Raw genomic sequence first — 14302 nt, forward strand, 5'->3', positions numbered from 1 at the left:
TGGGGCCCCTGATGCTTCCACCTTCCCTGCCAGTACCACCTCCCTCACCTCCCTGCCATCCCTGTCTCTGATCTTGGAGCTTATTAAGGCTGATTGTGGGTTGCCAGTCGCAGCCAGGCTGGTAGAGCTGAGAGAGGCCCCCTACTCTGTTCACCTCATGGAAGATTCCGGGGAGGGAGGAACTGATGCGCAGTGGAGGATTCCAACCCCGAATGCACTCCTGCCACCCATAGGAGTGAGTGCTTTGACCTCCCTGAGTGTCGATTTCTCTTCTGCAAATGAGGGTTTCTGGTAGTTTCTGTGCAGGGCAGTGCTAACGCATACCTGTGCGGGCTGTGAGCAAGGGTTTGGAGCCCCATTCTTGCCTTGCAGTGTGACCCTCAGGGCCTCAGTCTCCCCAGCTGTCCCTCCACCCTGTGGCACAGGGCTGCAGCGTATGGGACAAGATCAAGAATATGAATGCACTTGACCCCGGAATTTCCCGGGTGGGTGGAGAGCTGGGAAGAGCAGAAATGACAGACACAGTATTATGGGGGTTGAGGGACCAGCCAGATGGCACTGAGGGCTCCCGTCTTCTGTCCTCACCTCATTCGCGCCTGGGTCCGGCTTGTCCAGCAGGTGGCAGCCTCAGCCTGCTCTCAGCCTTCCCCTGCCCCACCCGCCTGGCCAGCCTGGTTCTGGCTTCGTTCCCTTCTCTCAGAGGGGCCAGTGATTTGCCTCAGCCAAGAAGGATGGGTATGGGTGGAATTTAGGGTAGGAAGCAGGGGGGCATGCCCCGCATCCACCGTATCTAGAACCTGGCCTCTCCCGCCACTTATGGGGCCTCCACCCCTGACATTGTCTGAGGCCTGTTGCAATGAAAGGAGCCCTCCACTTTGGGGTCAGGCAGACCTAGTCCAAGTTCAAGCCCTGCCACTTTCTGGCAATGTGACCTTGGGTAGTTGTCTCCCTTCTCCGAGCCTCTGTGTCCTCATTGATTTTGCTGGGATTAAATGCATTGATGGTTATGAAATGTCCAGCACACAGTAGGTGCTCACAGATCCGTTTCTCTTCCCAGTTAGTGGATGTGTGTTCTGGGTGGGCCATGGGAGAGCTGGGGCAGAGAGGAGGCACACAGGGGGCCGAGGGGCCGGAGCAGTCAAGCACTGCTCTGGACCTGCAGAACCTCACTCCTTTCTTCCTGACCCCTGGAGGCTGGGGATGGGGCCGGGATGGGCAGCCCCAGGAGAGGGTCTTGAGTGTGTGTGGGAGCCTGGGGTGGGGGTTGTGGGCGTGTGAGGACTCCGAGGTCAACGTGGGAGAGAACACGGGCGTTTCTAAGGCACACCCATGTCAGAGGGAGAGGAGAGCATGTACAGCTGTGTGTCAGGGGTGTGTCTGGGACACGTGTGTGCGTCAGCACTACTGATGGCTGATGGAGGCACCTGGGTGTCTGAGGTGGCGGTTGGGGGGTGCATAGGTATGACACACGTACATCCCTGAGTATGTCTGGGTTTGGAGGCGTGTGTCCAGGGCTGTGCCCGGAGGGTCTCAGGGAGAGGGCTTGTGGGTGAGGAGTAGAGAGTCTTGGTCCAGGAACATGGGTCCACGTGCATCTCGGGAGGTGTGCATGTGAGTGTGATGTGTATGCTTGTGTGTGTGTATACGTGCGAGTATGCAGCACAAGGGTAAAACTGGCTTCCTTTGGGAAAATGCACAGGGCATTGGACATTTTCAGGACTAAACTTCTAGTCTCCTTATTTTCCTCACTTACAAAGAACATAGTGGGGCTTCTTGCTTCTGAGCAGCGCCCAGACAAGCTCCATGGGAATGCACCCCGAACATTCCAGATCCTTCCAGTCCCCAGTCCAGGCGGGATGCCCAGCAGGCAGCAGCCCCAGTCTCCATGCCGGCCAGGGTAGACGTGCAGAGCTGGACTTAGGAAACCTGGCTTGGGGAGGACTTCCAGATGCCCTTGGACCAATTGCTGAGCCCTGCCCCTGCCTTTCTGGTTCAGAGTTGGAAATGTGTCACTTGCTGGGCATGTGGCTGTGGAGGCTGGCGAGGGAAGCAGGTAAACACACAGGCTTGGGCATCAGTAACACTTGGAGTCAAATCCCAGTTCCTCCCCTTACACTCTGACCTTGGGCTTTAAGTTTGCCCCAACCCCTAGCCTCAGTTTCATCATCTGTAAAACAGGGTCATAATACCCACTTCAGAACTCAACTGTAAGGATTAAATGAAATATAATTATATCTAAAATGTATATAGTCCTTACTACGCAGCAGGCACTCCTCTGCAATTTTCATATATTATGTCATTTAATCCTCCAAACAACCCTTTGAGGTGGATGCCACCAGTATCCCCACATTACAGATAAGGAAACTGAGGTTCACTGAAATAATATAAAATGTACATAATTGGACTACTAGTAAATAGTGGCCCAGGATTTGAACCCAGGCCGATAAGGCTCCCAGGACCTGTGAAATAAATATTATAAAATACTAAATACAGACCAGCCTTGTAAGCAAGAACTCAATAACTGGTGTCATTCTTAAGCCTCCCTCCCAATGCCCAGGGTAGCAACTGAACTTCAAGCTCAGCAGACATGGACTCAGGTATTTATTCCAGAAAGAGTTCTAAGAAATGACCTTCCTTCAGGCAGCTAAAGCAACAGCACCCCCGCTTTACAGAGCAGAGTATAGACACCAGAGAGGTGGAGTGAGTGGGCCAGGGTCACACAGCAGGAAGCAGAGTCATGGTGGGGAGGGGTCTTTCCCAGGCTCAGGTGGACGGGAAGATGAGGAAGCCACTGAAGATGCTGTCCACCTCTGAACCCTGGTAAATGCGGCCCTTAACAGGGTCTTTTTCAACCCAGACCCGATCTCCCTGCTGTAGTCGGAGCACGGTGCCCCCAGACACCACCTGGAAGAGTCCCTTGCTGTTGGAGTCACAGAAGCCCAGGGATTGCTGGGCCTGGCCCCTCCCAGAGGACACGATGGACAGGCAGATGTCCCACTTAGACACCACCTGGAAGGTGAAGTAGTAGTAGCCCGGCACGGAGCAGATGAACTCGCCCGAGTGGCTCTGGTACGGGTTCTCCTCGTTGGTGATGACCGTGTCGAAGACGACCAGGTTGCCGCGCGTCGGAGGGTTCCGTCTCACGGCCGAGAAGGCCGGCCGCGGCTGGTGCTTGATGTCTCCCTGGGTGCCCTTGATGCCCTTCAACCCTTGGATGCCAGGGGGCCCTATGGGGCCACTGGGCCCTGCATAGCCCATTCTGCCAGGATTTCCAGGTGGCCCAGGATCTCCCTGGTCTCCTTTAAGGCCACGGATGCCAGTCGAGATGCCAGGGGCCCCTGTGGGGGGAAAGGCCAGATTGGGAGTGGTCGTCTAGTGTCCTGCTGTCCTCCAGGAGGTGGCTGGGGCCCTGGGCGGCTGTGGGATAGAGGACAGGGGAGTGCCTGGGCCATCAAGACGTTGATTCTGACTGGCTGTGTGTGACCCCAGGCAAGTGTCTCAACCTCTCTGAGCCTTAGCTTCTTTATCTGTTTAACGGACAGAAATGTGGACTGGCACTTCTGGGAAAAGTAGGACATGGGCTCTCCGTGGTACTCCTGCCCACAGCCATGCACTCCACACCCTGCCAGGCCACTGACCTTGACTTCTTCAGCTTCAGGGAGCACAGGTCAGAAGTCTGGGGAAGGATTGTTGCAAATGTCTATGCAGACCTTTTTGCTCTGCTCTGGCCTGGGAGGCTCAGGGAGATTACATGAGACTTTCCTTTCCTTTGCTCCTCTGGTCATGCCCTCCTCCCTTTTCCTTCACCCCCAGCCTTTTTTTCCTAGAACATGAGAGACTTTCTGAAGCCTGAAGGGACTGGGAATGGGGAAGCAGGGACAGAGTTGGGGTTGGGGAGCTGGCAGCAAAAAAGATGGATACTTGCTATTAATTGATCCCTCTCTATGTGCCAGGTGGGGTCATTTCTCCATTTTACAGATGAGGAGTCTGAGTCTCGGGGAGGATCAGGAATTCGCTCAAGGTCACACAGCAAGACAAGGGCTCCTGAGTCTAAAGCCTAGGGCATTCATCTTTCTGGAAACTGAACAAAGACCAAGGACTAGGCTCAGCTTCAGGACCTTTCATATTCATTGCTTGCAGTGACCCACTCTCCAGAGGAGGAAGGCGAGGCCAAGGGAAGAGGACCCAGGCAGTAAGGGGAAGGGGGTACAGAGAGGCCCTGGGGCCTGGGGACATGGCCCTGGGAGAAGGCTAGCCTGCCTCAGCCCCTGCGACCAAGCACAGACTGGAGGGGCTTTGTGTGGGGGCCTAAGTGGATTCCTGTTTGTCAGTGCCACCCTGAGCCTCCCCGCTGGAGGCCAGGCCAGGCCCAGGGATAAGGCGCTGGGGTCCAGAGGGAAGGCTTACCCGGCTCCCCTTGCTCCCCCTTGAGGCCTGGCCGCCCGGGGCGGCCGGGTATTCCTTTGGCCCCATCCTTTCCGTTCTCTGCTCGGCACACGTCCTCCGTCACGGAAGAGGCCAGGGATAAGGCCAGCACACCGATCACCAGCCAGCCCCAGGGGGCTTCCATGATGCCACTGTGGAGACACGAGCGGGGCCTGGGCAGGCTGGACATCACACACTCATGCACACCCAACTCACACACTTGAATCCTCCCACAATGGTATAGACATATCCTCCCCTACTACAACACACAGAACCACACATACACACAGAACCACAAACTCACACAGATTCACACATGCAACTGAGCACACCCATATAGTTACACACTCAGAGTCAGAAGCTGTGGGTCACACACCTACACAACACAGTAAGCAAGCTTAAAAATCCACGACACGTCCCAGACACACACACTGACACCCACGTAGACGCACTCCATCCCTCACTCACCTGGACACACACAGTCATGAGTCATGTACTCCTACAGACAATCAATTCCATTGAACAAATATTTATTGAGCGCCTACTCTGTTTAATTAACACTCTCTCACCCAGATGGCAGAGCAGCGCATACACACTGGACTTCACAAACACCTGACATACACATCTGCTCCCTGTCAACACACTCCGCCCCTTTCAACACTCATAGGAGGACAGGTGGTTGCCTGTCACCCACTGTCCCCTCTATGGGACCCCTCTGCCGGGTTCTGACACCGCCGTTTTCCCACTTCTTGTGTTTTGGGGAGCCAGACCTAGGAACTCTGGTTAGAGCTCCTGGGTCTGTGTCATCACCACCTACCTTCCCCCAAGCCCATGGAGTTAACGTACCCCCACTCACTCATTCTGGGTCCTGAATCAGTCCCCCCGCCCCAACCCTGTCCTGGCACAGAACTAGCTATCTGCACTCTCTCTCCCTCCCTGCCTGGTCTGGCCTCCTGGGCCAGCTCCCCTGGTTCCCTGAACTTCGCAGCCCCCTCCCTCTCAGGCACTGGCCTCACCTGCCTCTGGTCGTCAACACGACTGGATACTCCTGTCCTTCTCCCAGGGACCCCTGTGGGACACCCAGCAGAGGCGGTGCTGTCCCATGGCCAAGTTTCACATCCCTTCCCACTTCTCTTTCTTCTCTGGAACTGCCCCCTAGCATTGCCCCAGCGGCCAGAGGCCAGCGAGGGACATTTTGAGCAGACCTCAGCAAGACTGGGACATCGGACTTCCTCCTTCAGCCTTGCTGCCCCCGCCCCAACACCAGCTATGGCTGGGGAGAATGTTCGATTTCCCAGTCTTGCTGAGGTCTGCTCAAAATGTCTGCGAACAAGTCTGCAAACATTGGGGTGGTGGAGAGGGTACTGGGCAGGGATGTGAGACCTATAGAAGCATCAAACCAGGATGGAAGGAACCGTTTTAAAAAAATCAGTAACTTGTAAGACTTTTTCACGATTGAGAAAGCAGCATGTATTCATTGCCTAAAGCTTGGAAATACAGAAAAGCACAAAGACAGAACAGTGCTGTAGTAATGAGGCTCAGTGATCAGCTTTCTAGAACTGCCACTTCCTAGCTGCGTGCCCTTGGAAAGATACTTAACTTCCTGGGGCCTCAGTTATTTTAGTCATAAATTGGAAACAACAGGTTCTACCTCATCAGATTATTATAAAGCTTTAATGACATGGAAACAGTGGGCACATGGTGGATGCTTAATAATTAGCTTTTCTTAACATTTAAAGATCAGAGACAAAAATCCATCTAAAGAATTGCTGTTAATGTTTGTATGGATCATCTAGCCTTACTTACTCTCACTGATGGGGTGCTCACTACCTGTAAGCACAGCTTACTTCATCATTGCCAGCTTGGATCCTGAGGATGCTTTTCTTTAGATTGAGCGACTCTGTCTTCCCAGACTGGAGACCAGTGTGTTCAGGCCTGGGCTGACCATGTCTTTCTGCTTCTTCCCGCGACAATGGCTTTGTTGTTGTTTTTGTTTGGTTTTGTTTTTTTCCTGAAAAGTTTGCCAGAGGGAGGGAGAGAGGAAAAGGGGGAGGAAAAGAGGGAGGGCTGATGAACCTGGCCAGAGGATGACGGTTTAGGGTCAGGCTTTTCAAGACTTTTGGACTCCTTTTTCTTTTGCAATCTTGTGTGATGTTCAATATATATATATGACGTATACAGGTGGGGATGATCTGGTTTAAGGGTGGGGGCTCAGAGCTTCTCCTGCCGGCCCCTCTCCTGCTCCCCAGGATTCAGGGGGTTAGGGGAGCTATAATCTCTGCATGATCTTAGACAAGCCACATCATTCCTCTGGACCTCAGTTTCTTTATCTGTAAAATGGGGATGGTATAGCCCCCTCAGTGGACTGCCGAGGGATTATATGAATTTATGAGGAAGTTTGTACTGTCAAACACCACATTAAAATAAGTCATTATTATGAATAATATCTGTGTGACCTTGAGCAAGTTACCTAACCTCTCTGAGCTTCACTTTCTCAAGATGAAGGAGTGGTAGGAAGAAGGAAGGCTGGTCTGTAACGTCCCTTCCAGCATCATCTTCTTTGATGGTATGTGTCAGTCCTGCTTCTCTGCAGGAGGAGTTAGAAATACAATGTCAGAGCCACAATGGTCAGCCTGATTGCTCCCATTTTACAGATGAAGAAACTAAAGAAATGAGACAGAAAGACTTGCCCAAGGTCACACAGGGAGTGGCAGATTTGGCATGAGGAAAAACCAAATACTGTGAAAGGCTTCTCAAAGTATAGTTTTCAAAATATTAAATACACAATTTGTTTAGAAATACATAGTGAGCACACGTTAATTTTTTTTGGTAGCTTATAAATGAAGGAACAGAGATAGTTCAATGAAGGATGTGAAAAAAATATTTAGATATACCTATATATGGAGAGAAAGATTCAGTAAAAACAAAAAGAACCAATAACCAAAAAAACAAGAATTCTGGAATATTCATAAGATTACTAAGTTAGAAACAAAACTGGTTAATGTTTCGGCAATAAAATCATAATGCTGGGGTTATCTTCTCTATTGGAAAGAAGTCATTTGCATCTCTACTAGACAAAAATGAATGGCAACTTATCAGTTTTCCAATAGCAAACAGCTACTTTTACAGAGCCTGTGCCCTGATCAATAGTAAATAATAAGTCAAGCAAAGTGACATTCCCCTCGAGTGTCAGATGGCCCTTAGGAGGGCTTGTTAGACACTACTCTAATTTGAATTTGGAAGGACACCAGTTATCTATTTGCCTTATTTCCAGGTGTTGGATGATTTCACTTATCAGGCTGTTGCAAGAGTATAAACACTTCCCAAGAAATAAAAGGCATCGATAGTAACGAGCATGTATCATTAGTGTGAGAAGTAATGGGTTGGCAGTAGCCTTGTGAATGTCCCAACAGGGACACCTTCGTCAGAGGGGATGGCGTTTTCTTCCTCTTCTCCAGAGCTCAAGCTCCTGGAGGGTAGGCAGGAGATGCAGGGATGAGAGGAAACCCTCCGCCAGGCTTGTGAGGTCATGATCCACGAGCCTTGACTCAGAGTATAGTCAGGGGTCTAAGGAGTAACCAGAAAAAATCATCTCTAAATTTACTCAAATTCTTTATGGTGCAGTCATGTTTTACTCAAGGGTTGGGTTCCAAAATCATCATAGAAGGCAATGATTGTAAATGGTCAATATCACCGCTGGAAAAAATTCTTTGGAAAGTGCCGTGATGAAGACCATATCATACCATTTCTCCATAGTTCTATGCTGTCACTCAGCTTTGATGTTAGAACAGATTTCTTGTTCTTACAGCTGAGTGTTAGTTAGCTAATGTATACCCCCTTTTCTGAAAAAAGAAAAAAATGATTGATTCTTTAAAGGTTGGAGCTATAATCAGGGGGAGGAGTTTAGACCACAAGAGGCTCATAGTATCTGAGGCAGACGTGGGGACAAAAGGTCCACGCTCCAGAAAAGGCTCTTTGAGGGTCTGGAGTGACAGGCAGCATACTCTACCTTATTTTAATTGGTATCTTTAGCTCTTTCTCTCTCTGAAACTTATTAGGCAAAATGCAGATAGTCAAATGTGTATACAATGTAACTCTGAAGTTCTTGCGTTTCTTTTTTATAATTAAAAAAATTGAGGCATAATTTACGTGCAGTAAAATACACAAATCTTAAGTGCCCTGTTCAATGGTTTTTCATGTAAATGAAGACACCCTATACCGCCACTCAGATCACGATACAAAACATTTCCATCACCCCAGCAAGCTGCCTCATGCCCTTTGTAGTACAGTCAGCCCTCAATGTCCGTGGGTTCTGCATCCACGGATTCAACCAACCGCGGATCAAAAATACTAAAAAAAAAAAATTCCAGGGAGTTCCCACAAAGCAAAACTTGAATTTGCCACATGCTGGCTACTATTTACATAGCATTTACGTTGTATTTACAACTATTTACATATCATTTACATTGTGTTTGGTATTATAAGTAATCTAGAGAGGATTTAAAGTATATGGGAGGATGTGGGTAGGTTATATGCCAATACTGCGCTGTTTTATAGAAGGGACTGGAGCATTCCTGGATTTTTGATATCCGTGGGGAGTGGGCGGCTGTCCAGGAATCAATCCCCTGCAGATACTGAGGGACGACTGTACCCCTGACTACCCACAAAGTGACCAGTATTCTGACTTCTCTCACCATGGGTTACTTTTGTGCCTGGCTTCTCTCATTTCACGCACTTTCGAGATTCAGCCGTGTTACTGCTTGTGTGTGCTCGGTGTTACTGTTGAGTGGTACTCCACTGTATGCCTGCAGTGCAGTTTGTGCAGCCTTTCCCCCGTTTGTGAATATTTTCAGTTATGACGAAAAAAGCTGCTAAGAACATTCTTGTCCAAGCCTCCTCCCTGCGCCATGTTGTGAACCGACATGCTCAAATCCCCGCTGGACTGTTTGAACACCAGGAAGGAGGCATGGAGTTTACCGGGATACCCCTTCCTCTCCCATCCACTGCCCCACATCTCCCTCTTCAACTCCCTCTCCCTCAAAAACACAAACCTCTTGGTCCCTCTGCCCAATCCACTTTTATTTTTCCTTCGTTCTCCCAACTCTTTATTGTGGAGATTGTCTTAATCTTGTCTTTCTTCCTAAATCCTCCCCCTCCTCCAGGGCATCCTGGATCTCTCCTTCTATTCTCCTTCCCACTGCCCATAAGATCAGGGTTTTTTTGGGGGGGGGTGTTTGGGAATTGGGGAGGGAGCTGTCAGAAACTGCCTCATGTCATCAGTGTACGGTCTTTATTCTTTGCCTTTTTTGGCAGATAAAAGAGCTTTGGGGAATTGTTTTATGAAAAATGGAGGGGATTGTAAAACAACAAATAATTTGTTGTGGAGATGGAGGCACTGTGTGTTCAAATTCAGCATCTGCCTCCCTTTTGCTGTGTGTGTACTCTTGCACGAAAGAACTCCTGTGTCCGGGGATGGCAATGACCCCTCGGACTGGGATCACTGTGACTTGAACCTGGCGCGTGGCAGGTACTTAGCAAAAATCCCACCTGCCGATCAGGGGGCCTGTGCATAGTGACTAGTTGAGAAGTTTTGGGGGGAAATGTAAAAGGAAGACCAAATATGGCAAAAGCAATTTTGGGGAGAGGGAGAGAGAAGAAAAATAGGAAGAAAACAAGCTTCCCACCGGCTGGCCACAGCTGGAGCCGAGCATCCTGGCTGCCCAGGGGGAAGCAGCCAAGCCTGCAAGGGGCCAGGTGGAGCGACTCTGGGAGAAGCTCCCAACGTGCAGATCGTGCAGATCGAGCTGGAAAGGTGCTAATGGAAGCCACCAGGCATGCAGGCAGGTGAGATGTAAAAAGATTAAGAGGATTAGGAGACAGTTTGGAAAACAAACATTGCAGGTTGTGGGAGCCAGCAAGGAGGACAGCGTCTGCCTGGGGGGACCCAGGCCCCAGATCCTGAGGGCTGTCTGGACCCCACAGCCAGGGCATGTGGCACCCAGAAAACCCAGATAACATGAGCTTCCAAGGAGCTCACATAGACGCAAGGAGAGTGGCTGGGGAAAGCCCCCCACCCCCCAGGTCCCCCATCTTCCTACTCCCCCCTACCCCCCACCACTCCCCAATTCCCCCAACAGAATGATGTGCCCATGGCTTGTCCTGCAATTCTTTCAGTGAAACAATCATTGCCTTCTCTGGGATGTTTTAAAATTGAAGATGCGTCTTGGTGCATTTGCAGGATATTAATGGGCTCTGCTTAGTGAGCCCTAATTCTAGGTTTAGTACTAGTGCTTAATATACTAATTTCATCATCACAACCCCAGGGAGGTAGTACTATGACAAGCCCCTTTTACAGATGGGCCTCAGAGAAGGTAAGCAACTCTCACAAAGTAACACAGCCAGTAAGTGGTAGACTTATTTCCACCACATCAGGTACTTTCTGAAGATGTTCATCGGCATCCTACAGATTGGGGGTCTAAAACAGGAACTCTGAAGGGGAGAGAGGAATGGAGGAAATAACAGTATTGGGTATGGGGACACTGAAGGCCAGATTTGCTAGCTTCACAAATTTACCGCCCCTGTGCCAGGCATTTTACATATGTCATCTCAAGTTACACAGTATCCTGACAGGGCAGTATTTTGGTTCATATTCAGAGGTGAAGAAACTAAGGCTCAGAGAAGTGAAATGACTTGCTCGTGGGTCTGGGGTTGCCAGACTGAACAAATAAAATTACAGGATGCCCAGTTCAATCTGAATTTCAGAAACAACACTATGTGTGGGATATACTTATACTAAAAATTTTATTCATCCTGTATTTTATCTGGCAACCTACAGAGGTCACACAGCCTGTACTCTGCCATCTCCCGGGCTCACTGGGGAGCCTGTCTTGGTAGGGAGGGGTAGGCTGAGGGGGATGCTTCTCTCTGCCTCCCAGGGGCAACGGGCACCAGTGCCTTCATCTCCATCTAGGGTCCAAGATCACTGCTCCCTGTGGGCGAGCCAAGAACCCCAGCCAGGTTCCCCCACCGTGACCCGCAAGTCATCACCAAGACTTTCGTCAGGAGAGGCCATTGTGGACTGGAGGCAGGGGACTTGGGTTCTCCTCCCAGCTCTGCTGGGTGTCCGTGGACAGATCACCCCTCCCAGCCTCAGTCTCCCCATCTGTAAAAAAGAGGGAGGAGATGAACCAAAGCAGTAATTCCCTAGGTCAGAGTCGCCGGGGGAGCTGGTTAAGGACACCGTTGCCAGAGCTGCACCCCTACCTACTGCATCAGACTCCCTGGGGTGGGGCTTGTGCACTTTTCATGGGTGCCCTGGGTGAGCTGAGGCAGGCAGCCCAGCACATTTCTGGAGCTCTGACAGCAACTGAGTGTCTCTTCAGCCTTGACGTGTGGGCTGGGCCTCTTGCATCTGACAAGTGGGGAGCAGGTGCTGAAGGGTCTAGAAACACCTTGATGGAATAGGAGAGGGAGAAAGTCCAGGTTTGTTGTGTTGGGTCGGGGTAGGAGGGAGGGGTCACTAAATCTCCCCAGGGCTGAGACCATTTCCAACTGGGAATTCAGGAGTATTTCTTACATGTCAGTAGATTTATGTTTTTCACAGCCCCTACTCTGACTCAAATGATACCCCCACCAGGGGACTGGTGAGACTACTGTTGTCAGCCTCAGTGAGCTGATAGGAAGACTGAGGCTCAGAGAGGGCAATCAGTTTCCGATGTCACACAGCAGAGCTGGTTCAGTCTCCAGTCTTGGGGGCCAGGACCCTGCCCACCAGCCCCACCCTAGGGTGGTTATGGAAGGTGCTGGCGATGGACAGGGTCCTGCTCTGAGGTCCAGACACTGCTTTCTTCATTGTGATGTTCTGAGCCATTGTGATGTCTCTGTCCTACATTCCCCTACCTCAGGCCCATCTCCCTTCTCCTTTCCCTGAGCAGCGCAAGCCCAGGGGCAGAGCCTGGATTGGGTGTGGGCCTGCAGTGATCAGCTCCTACTCATTTTTCCACCCGCGGGGCTGCTTTGGAATTTGGGCTAATGACAGCTGCTTCAGCCTTTTTCCTCCCCCTCTTCCCAGCCCTCTGCTGATTACAAATAAACACCCGGTCTACGCGGGAGAGTAATTAACTCTCCAATGTGGGGTGAACTAATCAGCCTGGAGTTTGCTGCAGGTGGGAAAAGCGAAGGCTTTTCCTAAGTAGTATGCAAATGACACCCGTAGTATGCAAACCACCCCCTCGGGCTCCTGGGAAAGGCTGTCAGAGCTGCCGGTGCTGGCTGCTGAGGAGGGACAGGCTCTGGGTGACAGTAGTCCCAGCTGCAGGGGGCCTGGTCCCTTGAGTTTGGTGGGGCTGGAGGGCTCAGCATAGGAGTGGGGGACTCACCGTCAGAGCTCCCCAGCACACCTGCTGTCCTTGTGTCTAAAGCACTGGGGGATGCAGAGGGAGAAATAGCTCAGAGAGGACTGGCTTTGAATCGCAACACCGCTGGTCCTTCACATGGGTGACTCACTCCCACCTTCCTGAGCCTCATTTTTCTCGTTGAAAGACGGGGATACAAATATATACTTTTCAGGCTTCTACTGACAGCTGGACAGTGCATAAACTATCAAACATGGCTTGACACTTCAGGGTTCAGTAAATGGGAACTCTTATCCGAAAGCATCAAAATATGCCCAAAGCATCCACATGGGCCTGAGTCAAGGCCCTGCCCCCTTGGGGCCACATCCTCACCTGGTCTGCCTTCCAGAGGGGCAGTCAGCCTTGTGATGTGTGACTTGAAAGGTTTCAGGGTTAGCCCTCCTGTTCCCAGGTACATTATTTCTCCAGCCTCGCCTGAAATTCTGAAACAGGACAAGGATAAAGAGAGTGAGGCTCCCAAGGAGCAAAATTTAAGGAGGCATTCACTTAGGACTGTGTGAGTGCAAAACTGACCCCCAGAGTGAGGACCTCCTCAAAATGTGCCCTGGGTACCTCACTCACCTCATCTGAGTCCAGGCTATGCTGAAACCCCACCTTTGGAATCTCCTGGTGCTAAGCATTGTCCTTTAAAGTCAGGGATGGCGGCTGGGGTGCAGGGAGAGGGGCATGAGGAAATATTCTGGATAATGGAAATATTTTATATCTTAGCTGGGGTGTCAGATTCATGGGTATACAGGTTTGTCAAAACTTACCATATGGTACATTTAAGTTACATGTATTTCACTGTATATAAATTTTATTTCCATAAAACATGATTTAGGAATAAATAAAATGTATCTTCTGGGAGATATCACACATTAACAATGTGTACACTGATGATGACATACAAAAGTGGTCATCCAGCTTCTGCTTGTATACCTCCTGTGACAGAGAGCTTACTGCCTACAGAGCCAGAACATTGCTTGTTTGGCAGTGGAACTGGGATTTGAACCCAGATCTGACCCTAGAGTGCAAGGCCTTGGCCTCAACTCTATGCTTCTGACACTCCCAGGATTATGTGTGCTCAGGGATCATCATGAGGGTGAAATGAGGTGTGATATGTGAAATGTTTTTCACATATTGTCGAGAGATTAAGAGCTTCTGCACACCTGGAGACACAGGGGAATTGCACTTGCCTACCTCATCCTAGCGGTTAGGTGGGGTCTGCGATCAGTTCTGCACAATGATACTTGAGCAGAAGTGACATTACTGGTGCAAACCCTCTAACACAGTCTTGTCCTGCTACTGCTGTGGTAGAGTTATATTGCGATGGTCGGAGCCACAGGATCCAAGTGGCCTGGCTTGCTGAGTGTCTGCGTGGAGGACAGGGGACCTGGAAAGTCATCTGGATCACAGGCTTTTCAGGAATGATGAGTAAACCTTGGTGTTGTTCCTTATCCTGACTGATACAGCACAGGGTGGGC

General features: G+C 50.4%; 1 protein-coding gene across 1 annotated transcript; it reads right to left on the bottom strand.

Moving 5' to 3' along the window:
- Nucleotides 1–2584: 2584 nt before the first annotated feature.
- On the bottom strand, nucleotides 2585–5599 carry C1QA (complement C1q A chain). Its single transcript, XM_010957395.3, has 3 exons — nucleotides 5442–5599; nucleotides 4408–4577; nucleotides 2585–3338 (listed from the first exon to the last, which is right to left on the bottom strand). The coding sequence occupies exons 1-3, from the start codon at nucleotides 5585–5587 to the stop codon at nucleotides 2764–2766; spliced, it is 891 nt and encodes a 296-aa protein (XP_010955697.2). The 5' UTR covers nucleotides 5588–5599; the 3' UTR covers nucleotides 2585–2763.
- Nucleotides 5600–14302: the final 8703 nt, after the last annotated feature.

Source organism: Camelus bactrianus, chromosome 13 (assembly GCF_048773025.1).
Source record: "Camelus bactrianus isolate YW-2024 breed Bactrian camel chromosome 13, ASM4877302v1, whole genome shotgun sequence".
NCBI classification, from domain to species: domain Eukaryota; kingdom Metazoa; phylum Chordata; class Mammalia; order Artiodactyla; family Camelidae; genus Camelus; species Camelus bactrianus.

Bases quoted from the DNA above. Each gene is read 5' to 3' on its own strand.
- C1QA (XM_010957395.3), bottom strand. From the start codon at position 5,587: ATGCTAGGGGGCAGTTCCAGAGAAGAAAGAGAAGTGGGAAGGGATGTG. The intron at 4,578-5,441 runs GTGAGGCCAGTG...GTGTCTCCACAG, and splicing joins GTGTTGACGACCAGAGGCAG to TGGCATCATGGAAGCCCCCT. The intron at 3,339-4,407 runs GTAAGCCTTCCC...TTCCCCCCACAG, and splicing joins GGGGGAGCAAGGGGAGCCGG to GGGCCCCTGGCATCTCGACT.